The sequence below is a fragment of the Talpa europaea genome, assembly GCF_964194135.1.
Source record: "Talpa europaea genome assembly, chromosome: 12".
Lineage (NCBI taxonomy): Eukaryota > Metazoa > Chordata > Mammalia > Eulipotyphla > Talpidae > Talpa > Talpa europaea.
Window position 1 is genome coordinate 72,216,084 of NC_140079.1, and position 23,196 is coordinate 72,239,279.

At 51.2% G+C, this 23,196-nt stretch overlaps 1 protein-coding gene across 1 annotated transcript in view; it reads left to right on the forward strand.

Annotated features, from left to right (window-relative positions):
- The window catches only part of MAD1L1 (mitotic arrest deficient 1 like 1), a gene marked incomplete at both ends in the record, with an annotated part of 349,706 nt that overhangs the window by 242,806 nt on the left and 83,704 nt on the right, over window positions 1–23,196 (forward strand). Inside the window, one exon of the mRNA XM_084250129.1 lies at window positions 19,719–19,926. Within this exon, the coding sequence (XP_084106255.1) occupies window positions 19,719–19,926 (208 nt within the window). The remainder of the gene's footprint in view (window positions 1–19,718; window positions 19,927–23,196) is intronic.

Consider the following 23,196-nt stretch of genomic DNA (forward strand, 5'->3'; position numbering starts at 1 on the left):
GTCCTGATGCCCGTGTTAAAGTGGGCTTGGGAATGTCTTCCCGGCGATTTAGCCCAGCACAGTCTGAGATCGTGGCTGCATGACTTGGCTCACTTCCTTTTTCCCCCTATTTCTGGGCTTTAAGACCTTTCAAAGGAGTCCAGCGGTGACTCCTGGCCAGGGTGTTGAGGGGTGTTGAGGGTGCTAGGTGAGTGCTATGTCCAGCGGCTGTTACTATCTCAGGTATTACTGTGTAAGGAATGGGGTGGGCAGTGCCTAGCCTGGCCTGCATCCCTAGTGGCATGAGTGATGTTGACTGGATTTCTATGCTCAAAGTGGGCCTTGAGCACAGTGGGAGACCCTGTGTGGTACTGGAGCTTGCTTCTGCCAAAGGGGGTTGCCTGGAGAAGGTTCAGGTCCTTGTCTGTGTGACTTTGCTCTCAGCATCCAAGTCTCCTATCCACTGTGTGTATGAGGAGTGGGGAACCAGCTGACACCAGCTGCATGTAGCCCAAAGTTTTCCTTCAAGCTTTGTGTGTGTGAGCAAGTGCCCACATGTGGCTAAGAGGGCACTGCATGTGGGATCTGCTTTCTTTCCTACTGGTGGAGCAGATCCTGGTGTTCTTAAGTTTCCACATCAAAAATGGGAGACACAGAAGAATAGGGGCATCTCGATAGCCATGTTGCTCCTTTTGCTCCTGGAGGTAGATAGTCTGGAGCCACACTTTGGGTAGGGGTCAGGGGTCAGGTGAGGACACTGGCTCACAGTTGATGCCCCCTGAATGCTCATGTCACTTGCTGTTGCACCCTCCTCCCCTTCACCTGTGTATCTGGATCTACTGGTCTCAGGAAGCAGCAGGAGAGTCCATGATGGCTTCTGGTATCCTGGCCCTAGGCCTTAGTGGAAACAGTATATGGCTCATTATCCTTCCCACCCCTGTCCAGTGCACTTTCTCTGTATGGACCTCAGAACTGTATCCAGATTGGCCTAGACTGAAGAGGGCTCCCTTAGAATCCAGCACCACCGCGTGCCTTGATGGAGCAGACTGCTGGAGTGCTCCGTGGACAGACACCTTCTCCTGCTCGCCTCCTTCCCTCTGGAGGAGTCTTCAAGTTGGACTGCTTCAAGGAAGATTGATTAAAATCAGCTGCAGTTTGACTTAATTGGGAACATATGCTTGGAGAGGGCGCTTGACTAGTTAGAACTTTTTGTAATTAGTTCACAGCTGGTCGGCAAGGAAACAAACCCCAGTTAATGTGCAAGAGCTGGGTGTATGCCCCTTCAGCGCTGGACTGGGGGGCAGGCCTGTGAGCAAGACCCCGTGCCACCTCCCCCATGGTGTTTGGCATGTCTGCTTGAGGGGGTCCTTGCTCTTCCCAGGCTCAGCAGGGTGACCTGTTATTTCTCATATAGCGCCCGTGGGACTGCACGCCAGCTGTCAGGAAGTCGGTGCTTAGAGCTACAACTGCTTTCATGTCACATAGGCCCCCAGTTTCTGATAGGAGGCCAAGACTACGTAGCCAGCACTTGCATGGCGAATGCAGACACACCATGTTTTAGAGGCAGAATGGGGGTTAACATGTCACCATGTTCTTAGTAAAGACTGAATTGAGCAAACTCATGGGATGCCTGGGCCAAGAACAGGGGAAGTTCTTGGTACCTGCTATTGCTGTAGGAGTCAGGGCTCAGAACCCAGACCCCTAGTGGACAAGTGGGAAACACCTCCGATTCCCAGGCCTGTAACCATGGGCTCCCCAGCTTTTCCCAGTGCCCCTGCCCAAGTCCAATAGTCTTTCACTTTCTTCCTACCCTTGGACTCTCTCAGGCTTACCCCATCCCACCTAGGTTTTCCAAAAGGAAGACAGTGGTTAAGGGACCATATGTCATTTGTTCTGACCAATCTCCAATGGCTTTTTACCCAAGCAGGTGGGCGTGCCTTGGCTTATCCCTCACCAGCCGAGTCCCAGGACACAGTCTGCTCATCTGGGACATGGAACTGATGCCACTTCCCTATAGGGTGGTTCCCAGCCATCACACATCTAGTGCATATAGTCACTGCTGCTGCCATTATTATAATGAATAACACCACCACTACCCATGTACACGGATGCATATGTGGTTTTCCACATCTGTGTTTCTGATGAACCCCTGAGGTACGGGGCCTAGAGAGCTTCTCTGTCAGACACCCTCACCTGGGCTGGCCACCGCCAGTGTGACAGCCACTCCTCTGGTGAGGAAGCACAGCCTGGTCAAGCTCTCATGCTTTGTGCCCTTGTCCTGGGCCCAGCCCACTTCTCAGAGGTGATGCCAACATGCAAACCCAGCCCTTCTGGGTTTTGCCAACATTTTGATGAACATTCTTAAACATATAGGAAAGTTGAAAGAATTTTAAGTGAACATCCATGTATCTCCCACCCATATCCTGCCACCGACGTTTACTATGGTTGCTTGATGACGTCTCTGTCCATCCCTCTTCCAGTCAGCAATTCATTTTATTTTCAGCTCAAAAATGATTAAGCAGAATTTATCTTTGGCCCTCAGCATTGCCTAATCACAGTGCTTATTCATTCAGGCAGGTTGGTGTTGGGGGGGTAGAGCCCCTTACTTGGAGAAGTCCCCTCGGGGCTTCCGGAGCCAGGCCTGGCCCCATCTGCTTCCCCATCCTTGGCAGGGTGGGACTGCCCCACAGCCAGCCTGCACTGCTGCTCAGGAAAGCGACCAGACTAGCAGCCCAGTGACATTTAAAATAAGTGTATCTTTTTTGGAAATGGAGTGGGTAGAAAATTGCTGGGTTCCCTGTGAGCGGAAAGCTCACGGTGTCCGTGGAGACTGTCCCCACTCCCGGCCCTGCGTCACCAGGCTCATAGCGCTGTCTAATCATAGACTCCCCGGCCTCCGCCTGCTTCCTTTTTCCAAATACAGGGGGCAGGGATGGACCTTCGCTGTGTCTCATACCTCGTTGCCCTCTCATTTTCAATGTGGTGACACCCCCAGATCCCTGGTCTACTTTCCACATGGCAGACCCCATTTGAAGCCCTACTGGCTCCCTCCTCTGCAGGGTCCTGCCAGCCTGTTACCCTGGGGACCTGCAGCATCCTCTGTCCCTGTTCCCACTATTCCCACCCGGTCACACTGAGCAGGGAGTCCAGAATCCAGAGTAGGCCTGACCTCTCCACAGACTCCTCTTGTCTCAGTTGTGCATGTGAGGACTCTGGCTGCTGCTCAGCTCATTGGGCATGTCCCACCCCTGACTGGTTAGATTTCTTCTTGATCATCTACTCCTCATACTTCTGGAATGTCCTCTGGGCATTGCTTCCTGCTAGAGATACCTGGACTTGGGGTGAGGCCAGAGATTGTTCCATGTTGGATAGGTTATGTCCCCCAGGTAAAGAAGTCTGGTACCCTCAAGGCCTGATGTCACTCTGAAGGTCGCATGCTCAGTGTCAGCATACCTACCAAAGTGCAGGGTGCTGGGTGAAGGTAGCATTGGCCATTGCTGCACTGTAGGATGGCGCTGGCTGGGGGCACCCACCTCTACTACACACATACCGACCCCTCACTGGAAGACCAGTGGAAGTACCATCCAGGAATTACCCTGCCGGGAGTTTTCGTTGACTCTTAAGGCACTGAGGAAGTGGTGCAATGAAGCTGTAGGATGCGCTGCCGTATGGGGAACAGGGTGACAACCACCCCTCCAACATTCCTGATAGAGGTAAAGGCCCATCCCTGCCCTGCTCAGCTTCCATTTTTGCCCTGAAAGCCTGGAATGTCTGTGAGAAGACCCAGTCCACTGCTTCCCTCACTCCACCCACCACTGTGGGAGCAGGAAGAGCTACAGGAGCTCAGGTTGAGTTTTCAGGACAGCCAACGCATGCTACCTTTAGTCCAGCCTTTCCTTCCCTGCCCCTCCCACATCTCACCTAGCACCCTCTGGGCTCCCATCCCTTCCTCTGAGCCTTGGCTGACCTGTGTGGTGCCCACACCCTGGGATCTACTTGTGGGTCAGCCCTTTACACTGGATATAAGCTCTGAGGGCAGAGACCTTGCCTGGATCACCTGGACAGCACCAGTCAGTGTTCACTGGCTATGAACCTGTGAGGTCACCATGGGGCAGTGCAGGCAACAGAATAGACTGCTCTGGGGGGCTCTGGGGCAGCAGGTCTAGGTATGCACTCTGTCTGGCACTGCATGGAAGCTTGATCCCAAGTGAGCCACTTGACCTCCTAGTTCCACCGTTCATTTGAAAAGTGAGGATGAAGGGCCTGCTTCCTTGGGTAACTGTGAGGATTAAGCAAATTGTGCATATAAAGCATTCGTGTAGCTCCTCTCAGAGAAACTTCTTTGAACTGCTAGTTATTCTTTTCTTCCTGTCTTTCATTTTTCACTCAAAGTGCAAACTATTCTGCACCTTGGTTTTTCTACTTAATGCATTTGGGAGATCTCTCCCTTTAGTATGTGGTGTCTTGTTTATTTTTACACAACCAATGCTATTTCACATATGTGCCGTAATTTATAACCTCTCGGCTAGTACTGGAAATGTAACTAGTCTTCCCTTTTCTATCACCATGAACAGGGCTGTGGAGGGTGTCCTGTATATGGGATTTCCAGTGTGTCTAAGTCACTATGTAGAATAAATTTTCAGAAGAGAGAGGATGGATTAAGGGGTACCTGCATATATTTTTGACAGATGCCACCACATAGTTCTTCACTGGGTTTTGTTAACATACACTGTAATGGTGTAGGACAGTGTTATATCAGCATCCTGTGAGAGTGCTGGTTTCTGCATAGCTTCATCAACAATGTCCCATCAGGCTTTTAGATTTTTCTGGTGTGAAAAGTGAGAAGGAATAGTTTGTTGTCTTTTTTTTTTTTTTAAAGATTTATTTATTTATGTATACAAGAGCTGGGGTACTCGCCAAAGGTTTGAGGTGTGAGAGGATTCACCAGAGACAGAGTGGGGAACAGAACAGGCAGACCGAGGAAATACACTGCTGAGGGGAGCAGCGGGCGGCAGGAGAGGTCTGCGCGCCATGTGGGACCCTCGCCCGGTGGCTGGGGATTGAACTGGTGCTACAGAGGCTGTGGGCAGCTTCTCAACCCAGCGCTCAACCGCTGCACCACCGGGGAGGCCCGAGAGTGAGGATTTTTTAAGATGTTTTTAGTATTAATATCTTTGGTTCATTTTCCTAATGAAATGTTGATCATTTTCTTATTTATTTCTTGGAGCTCTTTGTGTATTAAGGAGTTTGCTTGAGGTTTTTTGTTTTTTGTTTTTTAAGATTTATTTATTTTCAAAGAAGAGCTGGGGTACAGGCCAGAGACGCAGGAGGGTGAGGGGATTCACCAGAGACAGAGTGGGGAGCTGAACAGGCAGACAACCGAAATACACTGCTGAGGGAAGAAGCAGGCACAGGGCCTCCCCGGTGGCGCAGAGGTTGAGCGCTGGGTTGCGAAGCTGTCTGCAGCCTCCGCGGCGCAGGTTCGATCCCCGGCTGCTCCCCGGCCACCTGAGGAGGGTCCCACATGGCGTGCAGACCTCTCCTGCTGCCCGCTGCTCCCCTCAGCAGTGTACTTCGGTCCCTCTGCCTGCTCTGTTCCCCGCTGTGGCTCTGGTGAATTCTCTCACCCTCCCGTGCTTCTGACTGTACCCAGTGTATGTATAAACAAAGCAAACAAACAAACAAACAAATAAAAACATGCCTCTATTAAAAAAAAAAAAATTAAAAAAAAAAAAAAAAGAAGCAGGCACGACAGGAGAGGTCTGCCATGCCATGTGGGAATCTCCCTGGCCGGCCAGGAATCGAACCTGGGCTGCAAGGCTGTCCACAGCTTCACAGCGCTGCGCTCAACCCACTACGCCACTGGGGAGGCCCTTGAGGTTTTTTTTTTTTTTTTTTTTTTTTTTCCCAAAACCAGGCAGAATTTTTAATATTTCAGTTTTTGTGTATATAAGGTATATATCTGCCTTTTTGGTTTTTAGTCTCTGGGTTTTGGTTTATTTTATTTCCTTTCTCATGTGAAGGTTAGAAAAGAATTCTCTATGGTTTCTTTTGATAATTCTGATAGCTTAATTTTTATATTTAAAACTGATAAATTTAGAATTTGCATTTGGTTTTTTATAAGATCTGAGTTTAATGTCAACCTTTTTATTTTAAAGATTTATTTTTATTTATACAAGAACTGGGGTACAGGCCAGAGGCAAGGGAGTGTGAGAGGATTCACCAGAGACAGAGTGGGGAGTAGACCAGGCAGACGGACCGAAGACACTGCTGAGGGTAGCAGTGGGCGAGACAGGTGAGGTCTGCTGGGCCATGTGGGTGTCTCCCTGGCCAGCCGATAATCGAGCCTGCACTGCAGAGGCTGCAGATAGCTTCATAGCACTGCCCTCAACCCGCTGTGCCATCAGGGAGGCCCTAATGTCAACCTTTAAAAAAAAAAAAACGTTTCTAGTAGCCCCAAAATCACTCCTTGTAAAGTCTGTCTTTTCCTTTCTGGTTTGTGATGCCACCTCCCTGTGTGTTGTGTTCCCATATGTCTTTAAGTCTGTTCTTGTCTGTCTGTTTTTCTAAGTCCTTGACTGAGATCAAGAGCCAATTCTGGGTTGTTCTAATTATTGTTCAGCATTTCAGTATCTGATGTTTCTTGTGCTCCCTCTGTGACTCTTCTTCATCAGGATCTTCTCAGCGACTCTTGTTTGGGACTTTAGAATAAGTATGTTTACTCCTTCTCTACTAATCAGTTTAGAATTTTACTGGATTTTGTAAAACATGAAAATGAACTTCTAGAAACAGATCACAAGCTTGTTGCTTGTGTCTTTGTTAGCTGGGGTCCTCTCCCATAGCCCATTGGAACATGTTGGAACTATGTGTTTATCTCATACAATTCTTACTGGATTCACTTCTCTGCATTGTGTGTTTGTCTTATTGTCACTGAGCCTTCCTTTCCTTGCCTTCACTGCTGCCGTTCATAGATACAGACTCTCGGTTCCCCCTGTGGGGTCTGTCACCTAGTTTCTGGTGGCTATCTGCTTTTTCATACTTGGAGGAAGTAAGCATTGTGCGGGCTTCCCTGGCCTGGGGCTCATCATCTGGTCCCCAGTCCTTCCTACCTCAGGCACGCCTTCTTGAATGTTCTATGTAAAACAAAATACAAAATGAAGGGGGGGAAAGCTCCAACCCCCACTTAGGTGGCACGCAGGCTGCTCATGTTTATTAACACAGGACTAAAAAAAGCCAGCTCGCTGATGTGCATTTGTGTGGAGAAATTTCCACAGGCGCTGATTTCTTTTCATTTTTTTTCTGATAAGGATGACACATCCTGAATATTAAGGCCCTTATCTCCCCATGGGCCTTTGGGTCTGCCAGCCCTCAGGGGCCCCAGCTTCCCACCTTCTTGCTGGGAGCTGGTGCCAGTGGGCATATTATCAGACCCCTCATCATGAGGGATGAGACTGCAGGACGCCCCCCAGGATCCTATTGAGTGACTGGCTGAGGCTCTTTTCACCTTGTGATCCTTAAAACTGGTCCGACCTTTCTCTGCCACTGGCCACACACTGGACCCACAAGGTCCCCAACACAGTAAGCAGTGCCATCGCTAGCCACAGGTGTCTGTGCATCTTGGTGTCAGTGTCCACACTGGCACTCAGTGCTGAGTGGCTTCCACCTTGACCTTCTGGAACTGTGTACTGTGATTTCTTTCTCTCCATGTGGTCCTTGTGGTTTTTAAATGGAAAAGTAGGAGACCCAGCACTCTACAAACCTAGAAAATAAGCATGGTTAAAAAGTAATATCTAATTGTCACTTTTAAGCAACTTGTTTTTTTTCTTATGGCAGATCATGGAATGTTACAGCCACGGAGAGAGGAGGCATGGGGTGCTACATGCCCTCACTAACATGTGTCTTAGACTCATGCCTTAGCCACTGAGCCAGTCAGCACAGAAGCAGGGAGGGCAGAGGTGGGTCCAGTGCACAGAGTCCATCCTCAGAAACAGCACAGCACACTGGGAACCCCCAGTCAGGTGCAAGCTAAGGTGTCCAGCAGAACAGTCCAGTCAGTCCAGCAGGGCACCCCTTGGCAGAGCGCTTGTGTTCACGCTGGGAACAGATGCCCTAAGCCTCTGGGAACATACCTGTTCCCATCCTGGGGTCCAGGATCTTCTGCTGTACCCAGCTATTCTACATCTTCTGTTCAAACCATTGAATTTCCAAGACCAGAAAACTTGAGATTGGCAGAAATAAAACCAGCTGAGGGAGCCCTGGGATTCTTATTCCTCAGAGATGATCTTAGTACTTAACTAACCTCATGCCTAGAATTCAGTCCATGGGGGGGGGGGGTGGCGGCTCCCCTTCCCATGAAGCCAGCACCCTGGATCTGCCCTTGCACAGCTCTCCTCTCTCTCCAGCCTCCCTTTGTGTGGATCAGCCTGCTTCTGTTTCCTGAGACCTGGCCAGGGTATTGCCTTAGCCCGCTGGATGGGGCATCTGAGGACTGCCATGGCTCCCCTCTGTTGTGGGAGAATGGCCACTCTCCTGTTCCTGCTAGCTTTGCCTGATTTCTTCTGAAAGTTGTCACTCATAGTCCTTTGTGCAGACACACTGGGTGTCAGCCTGGCTGGTGGGCCATCGCCCTCCTGTTCTGGGGTTTCTTCTGCTCCAGCCTTGAGACCATGGAGGCAAACACAGGCTCAGCTGAGTATAGTTATCCATGGCACTTCTGCCTTGCTGTGGAGTTTGGTCTTATCCTGAGAGACAGAGACAGAGAAAAGGAGGTGGTAAGAGTTGTCAGGGTCCACAGGAAGCAGCCCCATGGGAGCAGCCTCATGAGGAGACATGCTTGGTCTCCTCCATGGCTGAGGAAGGGTAGGCAGAAGTTACCCAGAGGGCTTGAGTGTGTTCCCAGGCTGCCCAGGGAATGTATCATTTGACTGTTTCCCATGATCGTATCGTCTTCTTTGAGACAAGAACCACTGTTCCACAAAAAAGTACCAGCCACTACTGCCATGATGTTCACGAGAAACAAATCCTAGATGTTCTACCTGTGAGGACCAATACCTTGGTGAAAATGAGCTCCTGTTTTAATTTGAGCTTCCTGGCAGAAGGAAGTTTCCCAGCAAGAAAGGAAATTCTCATCAATTACGCAGTTCCTCTTACAGAAAGGAGGTTTCATGGACAAGACACTAAATTCTAAAAGAACCATCTCATGGGGCTCTCTGATGCTCCACCACGGGTTCCGTCACTGCTGTTAAGGGCACCTTTGTTCAGCTACACGACTCTGCTAATCTGCCCTATATCTACACCCAAAGGAACTGTAAGCGGGGTCTGAAAGAGATACTTGTGCACCATGTTTACAGCAGCATTATCCACAGCAGCCAAGAGGTGGAAACAGCCCGAGTGTCATCCACAGATGAACTGATAAACAACATGTATTCCATCCAGACAGTGGAATGTTATTCAGCCTTAAAAAAGAATGGAGTTTTGATGTGTGGGTGAGCCCAGAGGACTTAATGCTGAATGAAATAAGCCAGACACAGAAGGACAAACACTGTGGATTCCACTTACATGAGATCCCTGGAGGAGTCAGACTCTTAGAGACAGGGAATAGATGGTGGGGCCCAGGGGCTGGGTTTTGGGGGTTGGGGAGTTAATATTTACTGGGGATAGAGTTATTTTCATGTTGGGAAGATTGGAGAGTTCAGTGGATGGAGGGTGGTGATGGTCGCACAACAGTGGGAAGGTGCTTCATGTCACTGAACCGGACATTTAACCTTTGTTAAAATGGTAAATGTAAAGTGTTATATATTTTACCACAATTCCATGAAAGAATTTTTTAAGCAACTGTGTTGAGCAGCTTCTGGTGAGACTGGCCTGAGAAGAGAAGCATGGTCCCTCTGCCTATGGTGAGTGGCAGGGTGGCCACTGCTCAGACCTGTTTTCTGCCTGCTGATCCTTCACCTCAGGCTTTGTGCCAACTCATACCGGCTTAGCAAAGATGGATTTAGGCTTCAGGGGAATGTTTGCTCTCTATAATAGGGAGATCATGACAGCCGAGGCCACCTAATTTCAAGAGCTTCTGCTCATCCGCCCGGCCAAGCAGTGATAGGGTTCACTCAGTTAGCAGTCCCGTGACTGTTGTGGAATGGCCATGGGGATAGGGGAAGGTTCCAGAAATAACACCCTTCAGACTGTGGCCAGGCAAGCAGGTCCCCTCTTTCATGACTTTTAGTCATAAAAGTGGCTTTCAGTGCCCAAATGAGCAGCTGGTGCCTCGTGGGCTCTCACCACACATTGCCCTGAGGCAATGGGGGCCTCATGAGAGGCCCAGCCTATGGAGAGAGCAGTAGTTGTGCTTGTCAGCCGGTGAGGAGTGTGGGCAGCTGTGCCAGGGTTTGTCTCCAGTTGTCCATGGTCACCTGTCCCTCTCACCTACATCTGCCATCCCCAGTCTGGAGTTTTGCTGAAGGTACCACCAGGGCTCTGGTGGGCAGCCCAATGGAGATAGCTGGTAGGCTTCATAGGTCACAGTCTCAGCGAAGACAATGACCAGTGGCACTGGTAGGGGCCTGGACCAAGACCACCACTGTCATCTGCCTGAATGACCACCATCCTACCCTTCCTAACTGCTAGAATTGTCTTTCCTCCCATCACACTGTTTACCACCTCTCTCAGCAACTCTGAGGGAATCTGGGTGGAAGTCAGTGGTATGCCCTCTCCTGGGCTGTGTGAAGCACAGTGCTGATTAGAGCTGAGGTCAGGGGAGCGTTAATGAGAACACACAGGCCAGTGAGGCAGCGTAGAAATTGAGGCGATGAGGTTTCCAGCTTCACCTCGTCTGGAGTGGAGACAGACAGGAACCGTCTCAGGGCTCTGCTTTGTGCTCCGCCGCCCCGTCTCCCGCCTGCCGGGGGCAGTGTCTGAGGAGCCACTCAGGATCTCCCAGCTGTGGCAGGCAGAGCCAAATCCAACTCAAGCTGGTGGCCCTGGAGTTGACCTGCCCAATGGCCTGGTATTGCCCAGTGTCCAGCTCCAGGGTACATGTCTACCTGGTGAGGACTTTGTTATGTCCTTGTAGAACTCACCCAACAGTCTGTGCTGGCCCCTCCCCAAATAGAGAGGCATCGGATAACCAGCTACCAGAGAACTCTATCTTCTGTCAAGCTGTCCCTCTGCCACCTTGGGGACTGTCTGAGCCCGTGGGTGACTTGGGCAGGAGATGCCAGAAGGCACTTTGGTTTTCTTGGAGTTTGCTTCCACGTGAACAATGGTGGCAGAGAAGAAAGGGCACCAGAGAAGAAGCAGAATTGTCTGATGGGGCCCCTGGTTCTGCCCCTACTGACCAACATTGACACGGTAGGCAGCCTCCTACAGACCTAGGCCCCCCAGGACAGGTAATGCTGTCCCAGCCCAGTTCTTAGCCCTTATGCAGTGCCATGCAAGAGTCAAGGATGTTGCCTCTGAAAGGACCCCATAAGCTTTGCCAGTTCTGATGTTCTTTTGGCTTCTGAGCCCTGGCCCTCAGTGGCCCCACCTACCATGTTGGGATGATAGCTCTTTGCTTTGTCCAGACCCTAAGGGAGGTAGGGAGCAGTAAAGGGATGCCCACTCTCACTGGGCTCTGCTGTGGCCATGGAGGTGGGGAGGGTTAGCTGGGGGTGCTGCCAACTGTCTCCTGTCTCCAGTGACCACCTAGGGCTCTGAGGTTAGCCTAAAGCTGTTCCAGTCTTGGTGTGTGCTAGACTGGCCCTGTCCCTCCCAGTTTACTTGGGGCTGTGAAGGCAGGCTCCTCCAGCTACTCAGGGCCACCAGCCCTTTCCTTCCTTGCTGTCTCTGCCCTCCCTCTTTAGTATGCCACACCTGACAGAGCAGCCAAGTCAGGGCCTCACAATGGCATCAGCTGGGACAGACTGAGATTCACACTGGGATGGCCTGCCTCAGAATTATTCTGTCTGAAGAGTCTGCTGGCAAGGGAAGCACCAACAGTAGGCCTGCCTGAGTGAGCCCCTTCCCCCAACTTCCCTTTAGACACCCCCACGCACATACTGTGGTCTTTTTCTGGAATGGCTGGCGCCAGCCAAGGACAAAACCTGCCTTGCTCACCATTGTGCTTGGGCCCACACAGTGCTTAGACTTGTGACTGGTGGTGGGTAAATGGACCCTGCCACTTCCTCTGGCACCCAGGAAGTCAGCAAAGATGGTCATCTGAGGGAGGAGGTGGGGGGGGGGCATGAGAAGCTCTCTTCCCACATGTGCTGATGTGGCCCCCAAGGGACCTGCCTCAAATGTCTGGTGAAAGGACTGTCCCCAGCAACCTTGTTCTCCCTCCTTTTTAGGGGGCCCTGCACTCCTGCCTCAAGCCCTGGACCTTTCCTAATCTCTCCCAGTGGCTGGTCATGCGTACTTCATGGTCCTCTTGTCCCCTCTGAGCCGCAGGCTCTTGGTCTGGGAGAATAAGGAGGTGGCCAACTGCTATTGGAGATCTGGATGCTGGAGGCAGTGCCTATCTCATGATGCCCACCAAGTGCCCAATGAACCAGCAAGCTCACCCCAGCCAGGGAACAAGTGTAGTGTGGCCCCCAAGGGACATGGCCCAAGGTCACACAGTCCTGAGATGGCTTTGCAGGTTGGGGTGTGTGGTGGAACCATTGTCATCACAGTGGGGCCCGGAAGGACTGGGCTCCCACATTTAGTAGTGCGGTGCTATCCAGCCTGCCCTTCACATCCAGCGGACATACTCAGAGCTCCCTGCTTTTCCACCCTGAGCTGTGCTTCCTTCAGCCAGAGAGATATTGATTTAGTTTTGAGGCCGGGTGATTTATAAATATGCATGAGGATCGGCGGTTATTTAACTGTGCTTTTTAATTCTCCTCGCGTCGCTGCCTCTTCCAGCAGGGTCTCTTAGTATGCATATCAGGCCCAGGGTAGCAGGTGCCCTCCCTCCCTGGGGGCAGTGGGCCCATCCACAGATCAGGCAGGGGGTCGTGGGGTTTCATCCCCTGTCCAGATCTTTTGAGCATTAGACCCAGAAGGTCCTTTAAGATCAAGTCCAGCAGCCTCACTCTTCCACAGATGGGAAACCAAGTCCCAGGAGGACAAGACTCCCGCTCAGGGCCAGCAGCAGATTCGGGCAGGCCCTCCAATGCAAACAGAAGAGAGGGAGATGCTGCTTACCGCCGTGCACTTCCCGAAAGATTCAGGAGGCAACATTGTCATCCCGGACGGGGAGGGACATAGCCATTCCTCGAGTGTGCACAGAACCTGGCAAGAGAAAGAGCTCCAGGCTTCAGAGAGGAGCTTAGGGGAGCCTGAGACAGGCATACAGACTCCGCCCTGCCTGGGTTTGCTGGTGGTCCCAAGGAGCCCCTCACGGTCTCTGGACTTCAGACCCCACCCACCTCTCAGGAACACGTGGATGATGCTTCCTGAGCTCAGCCCTCTCGCTCTGGCAGAACACGTGGTGACCATGTGTACTCAGTGACTCCCCTGCCGGAGCCCCGGTCAGGACAGGCTGGGGGCACTCTGGACAGCCAGGAGCCCCTGCTTGATCCTGTTTCTGTGCAGCCAGCACCCCCGCCCAACTGTGGTCCTTAGCAGACGTCAGCTGGCCCCCTCCCTCAGCAAGTGAAATGTTTGTTTGGTCCATGATTGCGCCGGCACATCAGAGGAAGGTTCAGAACTTTTCCTTTTGAGATTCTTGTCAGTGTCTCAACAGTTTTCTCAGCTGTGAATCAAACAAGGCAACAAAATTTTAGCAGAAGATTATAGCCATTTTTCCCCTTTTTTCCTCAAAGCTGTCATCTAGCAGCAGATTTCAGCAAAGTTGTTCCATCTCTCCCATCTGCTCATCTTCAGTGGCGCCAGTCCCCTGGACGGGGCTCCTTCACAGTGGCATGAACATACCCTATGCCCATGCTGCCGGCCGGCAGGAGTCCTTGTGCGTATGCTTTGGGGCAGGGAGGCTGTGTGGTAGCTGGGCCTCTTCAGGTCTTGGGAGGTCCCTGCCTCAGGACCTCGGGCTCTGAGATCTCACATTCTCTTAGCCATTTGGGTGCTCTGATTTCTAAGCCATCGGACAAATCCTGGATTAGTCAACATTAGTAATTATTATCCATTCATCCAAGAAATGCTTATTCAACTTGTACTTTGAGCCAGGCACAATCCTGGCAGTGCCACAGGGAACCTGATGGACAGCAGTCCTGTGCCATTGGGTGGGGGGAGGAAGCTGGTGACATGATGTTACAAAATGATGAGGACTAAAGATAAAGGTAAATGGTTTGGGGAGAGGGAGACACAGTGGTCTGCTGCTGCTGCTGCTGCATCCTCCCTAGCTCCTCGGAACGTCCTCGTGGAGCACCCACCTGTGGCTCGGCACCAGGCTGCTGTGTCCCTTCACGAGACTGGCATGATGGGGCGATGCTTTCACCCTTCTGAAAGCATCTGCGGAACCCCCACTCCAGGAAGTCAGACACCCCAGCAAGCTGACTATGGACCTTTGTGTGTCCTTCCTCTCTTTGCCTCCTTTGGTGTCACCTGCTGCTCACACAGAGAAGGACCAGCCTCTTTGCTGAGGAGTGGACAGGGGTTGGGGAAGAGAATCGCAGGGCCCCAGAGAATTGTGAACCCCAAGCAAGACCCTCGCACCGCCTAGCTCCATAGCCCTGGCACATGCGTCAACCACTGCTGACCTGTGACAGCTTCACTGGGCATGTGTGAGAGTGGAAGGCAGAGCTCCCTTGCTTCCCATGTCCAGGTGGGCCCAAGGAGGCCGAACGTGGGGCCAGTCTCCTCCTGCACCGGGCAAGGCAGCATCTGGCTGTGTGCTCTGCGCTTACTGCTGGGCCAGGTCAGATTCCTGGTCCTGGGAGTTACCTCTTCTGGCCTATTTTCCCCTTAATTCCTCCTGTTGGGAGTTCTTGCCTCACCAAAATGATATTTCAGTGGGCTTGCTGAGCACAGGGCGGAAGGTTCTTGTGACAGGCACCTATGGCAAACCCAGGCCCACAGGGGCCTCAATAGCTATAACATAATCCCAGGCACTTCTGCCCATGTATGTCCTGCAGAGGGGCCTTGCTCTGACCCCTCCAGGGCCTGCCCAGGCAGGCATCCAGAGGCACTGCCCAGAGGAACTGGTGTGGCTGGCCACTGGACGGGACTGTGCCTATACCCTGCAGTCTCAGGTCTGGTTTGAAAGCTCAGTGTGAAATAAACCTGAGTGGGGTAAACTGTGGTGGGCAATTTTAGGGAGTGTCACAGGGGGAAGGGTAGCAGTGCATAAGGTCAAGGGTGACCTCAGACTCAAGTGAACTTAGCCTGTCCAGGCTAGGTGGGCACACTCCTGAGTATAGAGACTGTGCCAGCCTTCTGCTGCTTATTACCACCAGGGTCCAGACTTAACTGTGAGTCCTGGGCAGCAGAAACTGTAGGATGACTGACAGGCCTAGGTGGAGTTCTAGACAGGGGTCAGGAAGCAGCATCCCAGTGGCAGGACAGGAGGGAGCTGGCACATCCTGGAGGCCTGTGATTCCCTCTCTGCACTCTCCTCCAGACTAGCCCCCTCACCCCAGCACTTTGCTTTTATCCAGAGCTTCCTCCAGGTCCCACCTCCCTCAGCCCCCTCATTCTTCAAAGTCCACCGGCAGTTGCCATGGTGTGCATTAAGAAGGGGGTGGTCTTAGCTCACCTGGCACCAGCCTCGGAGCAACTCCACACACTGCAAACAAACCCTTTTATTTGTTTTGCCCTTTGTTCCTTTCCTTGCTCCTTTTTCAAAAACAGCTTAATTGCGATGTAATTCACATGTCATGTAACCCACTCATTTGAAGTATTTAATTCAGTGGTTTTTAGTGTATACTCACTATACTCAGTTTTAGAATAGAATGTTTGTATCACCTCAAAGAAATCCTGTCCCCTTTAGCTGTCCCCCCACCTCTCTGGCCATAAGCAGCAACTAATTTCTCTCTCACTCTAACTCTACCAGTTGTGGGTGTTCTGCGTGAAGGGAATTGCAGTGTCCTCTGTGACACTCCTTTCAACGAGCTTCTTGGATTCAGGGTTCATCATGTTGTAGCACCTCTGGGTGTTTCGTTCCTTTTCAAGATTTTTTTTGTTGTTGTTGTTTTTTTTTTTTTTTTTTTGTGGGACCCTCGCCGGTGGCCGGAGATCGAACTGGCACTGCAGAGGCTGCAGGCAGCCTCGCAAACCCAGCACTCAACCGCTGCGGCACCAGGGGAAGCCCCCTTTTCAAGACTGTTTCCCAGTCATCCATTGGCAGACACTTGTGTATGATTTCTGTGTGGACATGTTTGGTTTCTCTCAGACAAATGCCATCTCGGGAGATAGGAGTTGAATCATCTGAGGAGCCATGAGTCAGTGATCCACAGAGGCCACCCGACTCTGTGCCCCCACCCCTCCAGAGCTCGACCTCGCCAGCACTTGTTATTGTCTGACTTTTTCACTCCAGCCATCCTGGTGGGAGTAAAGTGCTATCTCACTGTGATTTTGATTTCCTTTTCCCTGATGACATTGAGCATCTTTTCATGAGCTTATTGACCATGGAGAAATAGTTGTCTTCCTTAGAGAAATACTAACTCAGATCCTTTCTCCTTTGTTTAATTAGGTTATTTACTTTTTATTATTGAGTTGTGAGAGTTCATCATGTATCCTGGTTGTAAGTTCCTTGCCAGATATGTGATGTGCAAACACCTTCTCCCATTCTGGAGGGTGTCTTTCCTCTTTCTCAGTGGTATCCTTTGAAGTACAAGGTTTTTCATTTGAAGAATTCAATTTGTCTCTTTCTTCTTTTGTTCCTAGCTTTTAATGTCATATCCTCAACTCCATGGCCAAATCCAGTGTCATGAGGTATACCTCCATAAGAGTTTTGTAGTTTTGAAAAGCTTTTACATTTAGGGCCTGTGATCCATTTTGAGTTCGTGTTTGTATATGATCTGAGGGAATAATTCAGCTTCCTCCGTTTGTTTGTGGACGTCTAGTTCTCTCAGCACCATTTGTTTAAAACAAGACTAGGTTTTCCTGAGCACCCTTGTTGGACCAAGGAAACCATAGACACATGGGTCTCTGGGCTCGGCTCTGTGCCCTGGGGCTCTGTGCCTGGGCCAGCACCACAGAGCCTTGACCACATGGCTTCATAGCAAGTTCTGGGGTTTAGAGGTGTGAACTCCTGCTTTGCTCTCCTTTCCAAAGTCATTTTGTCTCTTTAGAGCCCCTTCTGCTTCCACAAGTGAATTGTAGATTTTAGAAGCAGTTTGTCCATTTCCACAAGGAAGTCTCTGGGATTTGGATGGGCTTGAATTGAATGCAAGGATGAGTTTGGGAGTGATGTAACAGTATACAGATTCCAATCCACAAGTGCTGGGTGTTTTACTGATTATTTTGGTCTTTGGTTTTCTTCAGCGATGTTTTGCTGCCTTTGTTTTGAAGTATGCTTTGGTTTGACTCTCAGGCTGTGGCCGGGAATGGCTGTCTGCCTATGGGATGCAGGCCATTTCTCCTTTTTCTCTGGCTCTTGGAGTTCCCCGGAACTGGTCTCTCTGCCTGCCTGGGTGTCCGCTCTGCCCCCACAGCCCATCCCAACAGGGAGACCTTGATTCTCCTTCCAGTTATTTTCTGCTCATTCTTTTCATCAGAAGTCAGCAAACTAGGGCCACCAGCCCAAACCCAGCCTGCTGCTTATTCTAGTGAATAAAGCTTTGTTGGAACAGAGAAATGCTCACTCATTTACGTACTATCTGTGGCTGTTCCCACATCACAATGGCAGAGATGACTAATTGCTACAGAGACTGTGGTCTACAAAGTCTAAATATTTACTCTCTATCTACTTATAGCAAAGGATTGCTGGCCCATCTTTAGCCATCTCCAGAAAACAGGAGTCTGGCTTTGCCTGCTTGTCTCCAAGTGACCTGGGGGAAGGGAGGTTGCAGAGATACTGAGCCAGCCTGCTTGTCGTAGGTTTGGGGCCCCAAACCAGTGTTCCCTGATCCTTGCAATGTATTGCATCTAAACAAGGTTTTTATATTAGGGATCAAGTGTAGGCAAGTGTCAGTGCTGGAACAGGGCATGCCCCAAAACCTGGGCTTTCTGAGCCTTATTCCTGGTGATCCCCCCAACCCCTACAGCAGCAGGCAGCACCTGGACTGCCCATCCATGGGAAGGCATCTACCTCTTACCCCAGCCATAAACAGGACAAAGAGAAGATGAAGTTCCCCAATGTGGTCCTGTTACCATTAGGAGCACGTGGGAGCCTCTTCTGACCTTTGAGAATGTCAGAGACAGTGGCCTGGGGCCACCCCAAGAGCCTGCCATCTACTTAGTTGGAACCAGGGTCCTCTTGGTGACCTCAGGCTTGGATTATCATCCTGTGTCTTTTGTAACCTACTCAAGGGACTGTATCAGTTACTACTACTTTCTTTATAGATACACGGTTGACTTAATGATTTAAAGCAGCCATCCCCCTCCCTGGTGGGGCAGGGAGTGATTCTAGCCTGGACTCTGAGCAGGGACTGGCTGAGCAGAACTCTGCCTAGGGGAAGAGGTGGCTGGAAGAACCAGTCTCTCTCCCTGTGGCCTTGCTTCCAGGGAGGCTTCTGGGTGGGCCATTTCGGCACATCTCATAAGGGAAACCTGGTGTACGGTGCTCAGACCCCACATGCACCGCACCAACCTAGAGCAGCGTGGGGGCACTTTGGGGCAGATTCTGGGGCAGTGGATGCAGGCAGCTCCCCAAATGGGCTGAAGCTGTGGTTTAAAACATTTCTGTTGCAGCTGAGCCTCAGCTCAGTTTTTCTCACAGGGCTACTTTGTCCTCTGCCCTTCATGCTGCCCCAGTACAGGGAGAGCAAGTAATTTTTTCCTGGGCAGCATTTTCACCATATCTTGGGTTGGGTCTGGAAATAGAGCTCTAAAACCAATGCCAGTCCTCAGGTAGAAGCAGAGCTGAGTTGATAGATGATGTAGATTCTACCTTTAGACTCACAAGTCACACCTGAGCCTGCAGGACTGGCCTAGCTGGGGAGCCCTTCACTCCTCTGCTTGTTCATATGCTTGAGGCTGGTGTTGCCTATGTATGGAGCTGCTGCTCCATTTCATAGCTTCTTGGCAGATCCCCATAGGGCACTGACTTGGGGTTGGACACTGAGGTGCTGCTTCCTTTCACTAGCCTGAGAGGATGGGTTGAAGCCCTGCTAAAAGGTGTTCCCTAATAATAGGAACTGGATGTGGGAGTGTGAGAACCCTGCACTGTCACCACAATTTTTCTGTAAGGTTGATTTTTAAAAATCTGCAGCGTTCCTTGTAAAGACCTCGAGACAGACAGGTTGGTAAAAGGCCTGCCAAGGGCTGCATTTCAGGGTAGCAGAGTCCAGAGTTGCTAGAATCTAAAAATGAAGCACTTTCAAAAGGTGTTCATCATAATCTGCTTTACTCTTGATGTTCAGGAGCCTGAGGGATGCATGTATATTGAGTACCTACAGAGGTTTTGGGAATGGGTGGTTCTTTGCTTTCACATGCTACTCCTTCCCTGTAAGTCTAGCAGCCTGGCGCCATGTTGAGAAGGGACAGAAGCTTAGAGGGTGTGCTGGCCCTGCCCCAACCTGGGAGAGGAGGACCGAGTCATCCTGGATGACTCCTGGCACCAAGTTTTCTCCATCCTTCCTTGGGCATGGTCTTCAGCGTCAAGGCTGACACCTCTTAGTCATGGAAGCCCAGGGCTGACCTGCTGTGTGGTCCTGCAGGGTGACTACGACCGGAGCAGGACCAAGGTACTGCACCTGAGCATGAACCCAACCAGCACGGCGAAGCAGCGGCTCAGTGAGGACCGGGCGCGGCTGCAGGAGGAGTGTGAGCGACTGCGGGATCTGGTGCGCGCCCTGGAGAGAGGCGGCCCCGTGCCCACCGACCTGGAGGCTGCTGCAGGGCTGTCATCGTCCAAGGAGGTGGCAGGTAGGTCTACTCTTGTCCTTGACATCTGGTGTCAGGCCAGCCCAACAGCTGCCGGGCAACTCAACCATCCCACCCTCAATACTCTGCAGACAGCAGGGCCTTGGTAGAGCCTGGGACCAAGCATCCCCATGGGCTGTGCTGGATTAGTAGCTGGCCTGCAAGGAGCAGCAGAAGGGACAGTAGCTGAAATACTCTCCAACCCCTGAAGCAAATGAATATCATTTATCAGCGTGTGTATTCCCTATTAATCTTGCGTAAACCCTGCGCTCCAGGAGAACAGGACCATCTATCACTGGCCTGAGTACTTGAGGAATCTGGCCTTCTGGAGGAGTGAGGTCCTGGGAGCTGCCTTTTCCATATACTCCACCCACAATGCAGCTCTGTGGGTCCCTGGCATGTGTGCCTCTTACCTCCTGTGTAGCCAAGGGGCCATTGGAGTCTATTTACTCTACACTAGAGAGTTCTACAATTACCTAGTCCTGCCTAGGAATATGCACTCTGCTTGTGACCCTCAACACAGAGGAGAGGGACCCTTTTTTGGACCTACTTTTCTCAGAGTCACCACACAGTGGGGCCCCACAGAGGCTGGATCAGAGGGATGCCTGTGGCATCCCTCAGCTGCCCATTCAGGACCAGGGGCCTGGAGGAAAGGCCCCCTTCTGGTCCTTCCTCAGCATCCTGGAGCACAGCACCAGTGTCCCCAGCTCTTGTCTAGTGAGGACTGTTTGCCGCTCCCTTTGGTGAATTAGAAGATTTGGGGGTTAAGTTACTGTTTTCTTGCATTTCCCATTGCCATTCATTTGGGGCCCTTTTCTGCCTCCTACATGTACTTGTCTCATCCCTGTGAAGGCTACACTCTTGCCTGCTAGCATTCGAGCTGGAAGGAACATGTAGCTGCTGTCATTTTCTCATCCTTGGCTAGGCCCAAGCCAGGACAGGTGGTTCTCTGCTGTTCTTTGTTGGGCATTTCAGATGCAGGCACCTCCCTTCCTGCTTCTTTCACCATTATCCTCATGTGAATGAGTCTTTCTCAAAGCTCCCAATGACTATGGCCACCCCAGTGGTGGAATGGTGGCATAAGACCCTCAGCTCAGTGCCTGCATGCCCAGGGTGCTGGGCTGGCCTGGTCTGAGGTTGGGAACTCTGGGTCAGCTATACCTGTTGTGGGCCCAACTTTGTGCCTCTCACATCTCAAAACTGCAGGATAGCAAATGTAAAACAGATGATGCTGCTAGGGACATGGGCTTGAGCAGAGGCACATACCAGGCACACAAGAACTGCTCACCATTGGTCCTTTTTATTGTTCTCAGTCTTGACACAGGGTCCCATGACCATGAGCATGCAGTGGTTTCTGGGCTGTGACGTTAGTGGGATTTGGCCAGCCTCTCCTGAACTCTTGATATTTTGTGTAGTTGATATCACTAAAATGGTTGCTTTTCCCAAGATCTCATGTGGGCTTGTGGACAATGAGCATGCCATCATGTACATGTATGCACACATAGCCTTTCTTTCCTCGTGCCCAGCCTTGCCTGCCTGAGGTTTTCAAAAGCGGGATTCTTTGTGACTATTATTAAATTCTGTCCCATGTTGTACAAATCAGAGCATCACGACACAATGAGAAGTGTGATCAGTGGTGCCTGAACAGAACTGTCTCACCCTCTTTCCTGGGGTGGAGCAGAGAGCATTGCTGCCACAGCATGGGGCCCCTTCCCTCCCTGCCCTTCAGGGACCGAATAGCTCTCCTGACCAATCAGAGAGCTCTTGCCCCTCCATGTTCTCTCTACCCCCTCACTTTTCGCTTCTCAGCAGGAGCTGGGTAGCAGCCAAGTACAGAGAGAAGATCCTGGAAGCAGACAGTGTTTGCTCAGGCCTGCTCAGTGTCACACTCAGGCCTTCCCAGAGCATTCACTCTGGGGGCAGCGAAGAGAGATCCTGTGCCCATCAAACAGCTGTGTCAGTTACTAAGTACATCTGGGGTTCCGAAGCCAAACCCACATTGTCACAGAGAGTGCCACTCGGGCTGTCCCTACATCTGGGGGAGATGTTGTGGCCAAGCAGCCAGTGTGCTCCCCTCCTCTAGGGAGCAGGAGAGGAAAGCCTCTTGCACGTTGGTTCCAGTGCTGTGATCCAAAGATCCGAATTCTTGCTCTTCCCACTTATCCATCCCGCCGGCTCTGGCGCTGATCTACCTACAAGTCCTCAACAAAATTTAAAAGCTAAAAATACAAAGCTGCGATGTTTGTAAATGACCTTTATTTTGTGAAAGGATTCATAGAGGGTCCCTTACCTTCATCTGACATGTCAGTCATTTCCAGTGAGCACCACCTGTCTGATAGGCTGTGTTCTGAATTGGCACAGTGACAGCTGCCCAAGACATCTGCACCCGGGGCCATACACCCAGGGAGAAGGCGCACTGAGAGGCTTCCAAAGGGACCTTGGAGAACAAGTCAGGCCTCCAGGCTGCCTGGAGGACAGGGAAGGTAAGCATGAACATAGGCCCAGGCCCGATGGTCTCACTGTGAGGGAGGGATGGCCACTTGGCCAACTGCCTTGGTTGGAGGTAAGGATGTCAAGGAGAAGACCATGGCCATGGCATCTACAAACATGGCCCAGTGGACACAGACATCTACTCTGCCTCCTCCCTGAGACCCCCTAAAATCATAGGAAGAGTGGTGTGGGCCTTTGTTTCAGTCTTTCTTAAGGATTAAGCACACAAAGAGAAAACACACCAGCAAACTTTGAAATCTGGAAAGTTGGTGGAAGTGTAGTTAAATGGTGAGCAGACTCAGGAAACAGAACTCCAACCTAGCAGCAAGGAGAGCCCAGAACAGAACTTATGTGAGTCATGCCACAGAGCTCCCCAAAGCCCAGACTTGGCAGCAAGTAGTACTGGGGATGGAGAGGAGCTGGATGAAGAGGTCACCGATATCCACCAGAGAGTGTTGGCACACCTCGCCCAGCTAACTGTACAGAGAGTGATTACATCTCATCAGTGAAAATTTTAAATGGGAGATAAAATCGCATTTTCTTGGAGCAGTGATCCCCAAAGGATGGTTCTGGCCTGGCAGCAGAACTTATTAGAAATGCACATTCGTAGGCTCCATCTTAGACCCACTGGGTCAGAAGTCCGAGGGGCCCGCTGTGTTTGTGAACCCCTGCTCTGGAAACGGTGTGGGGAAGAACTCTGGACAGGACACAGCTCAGGACAAGGACTCTGAACAGTTGGAAGGATGAAGTGGACAGATGCCGAGAACCACCCCCGACCCCCGC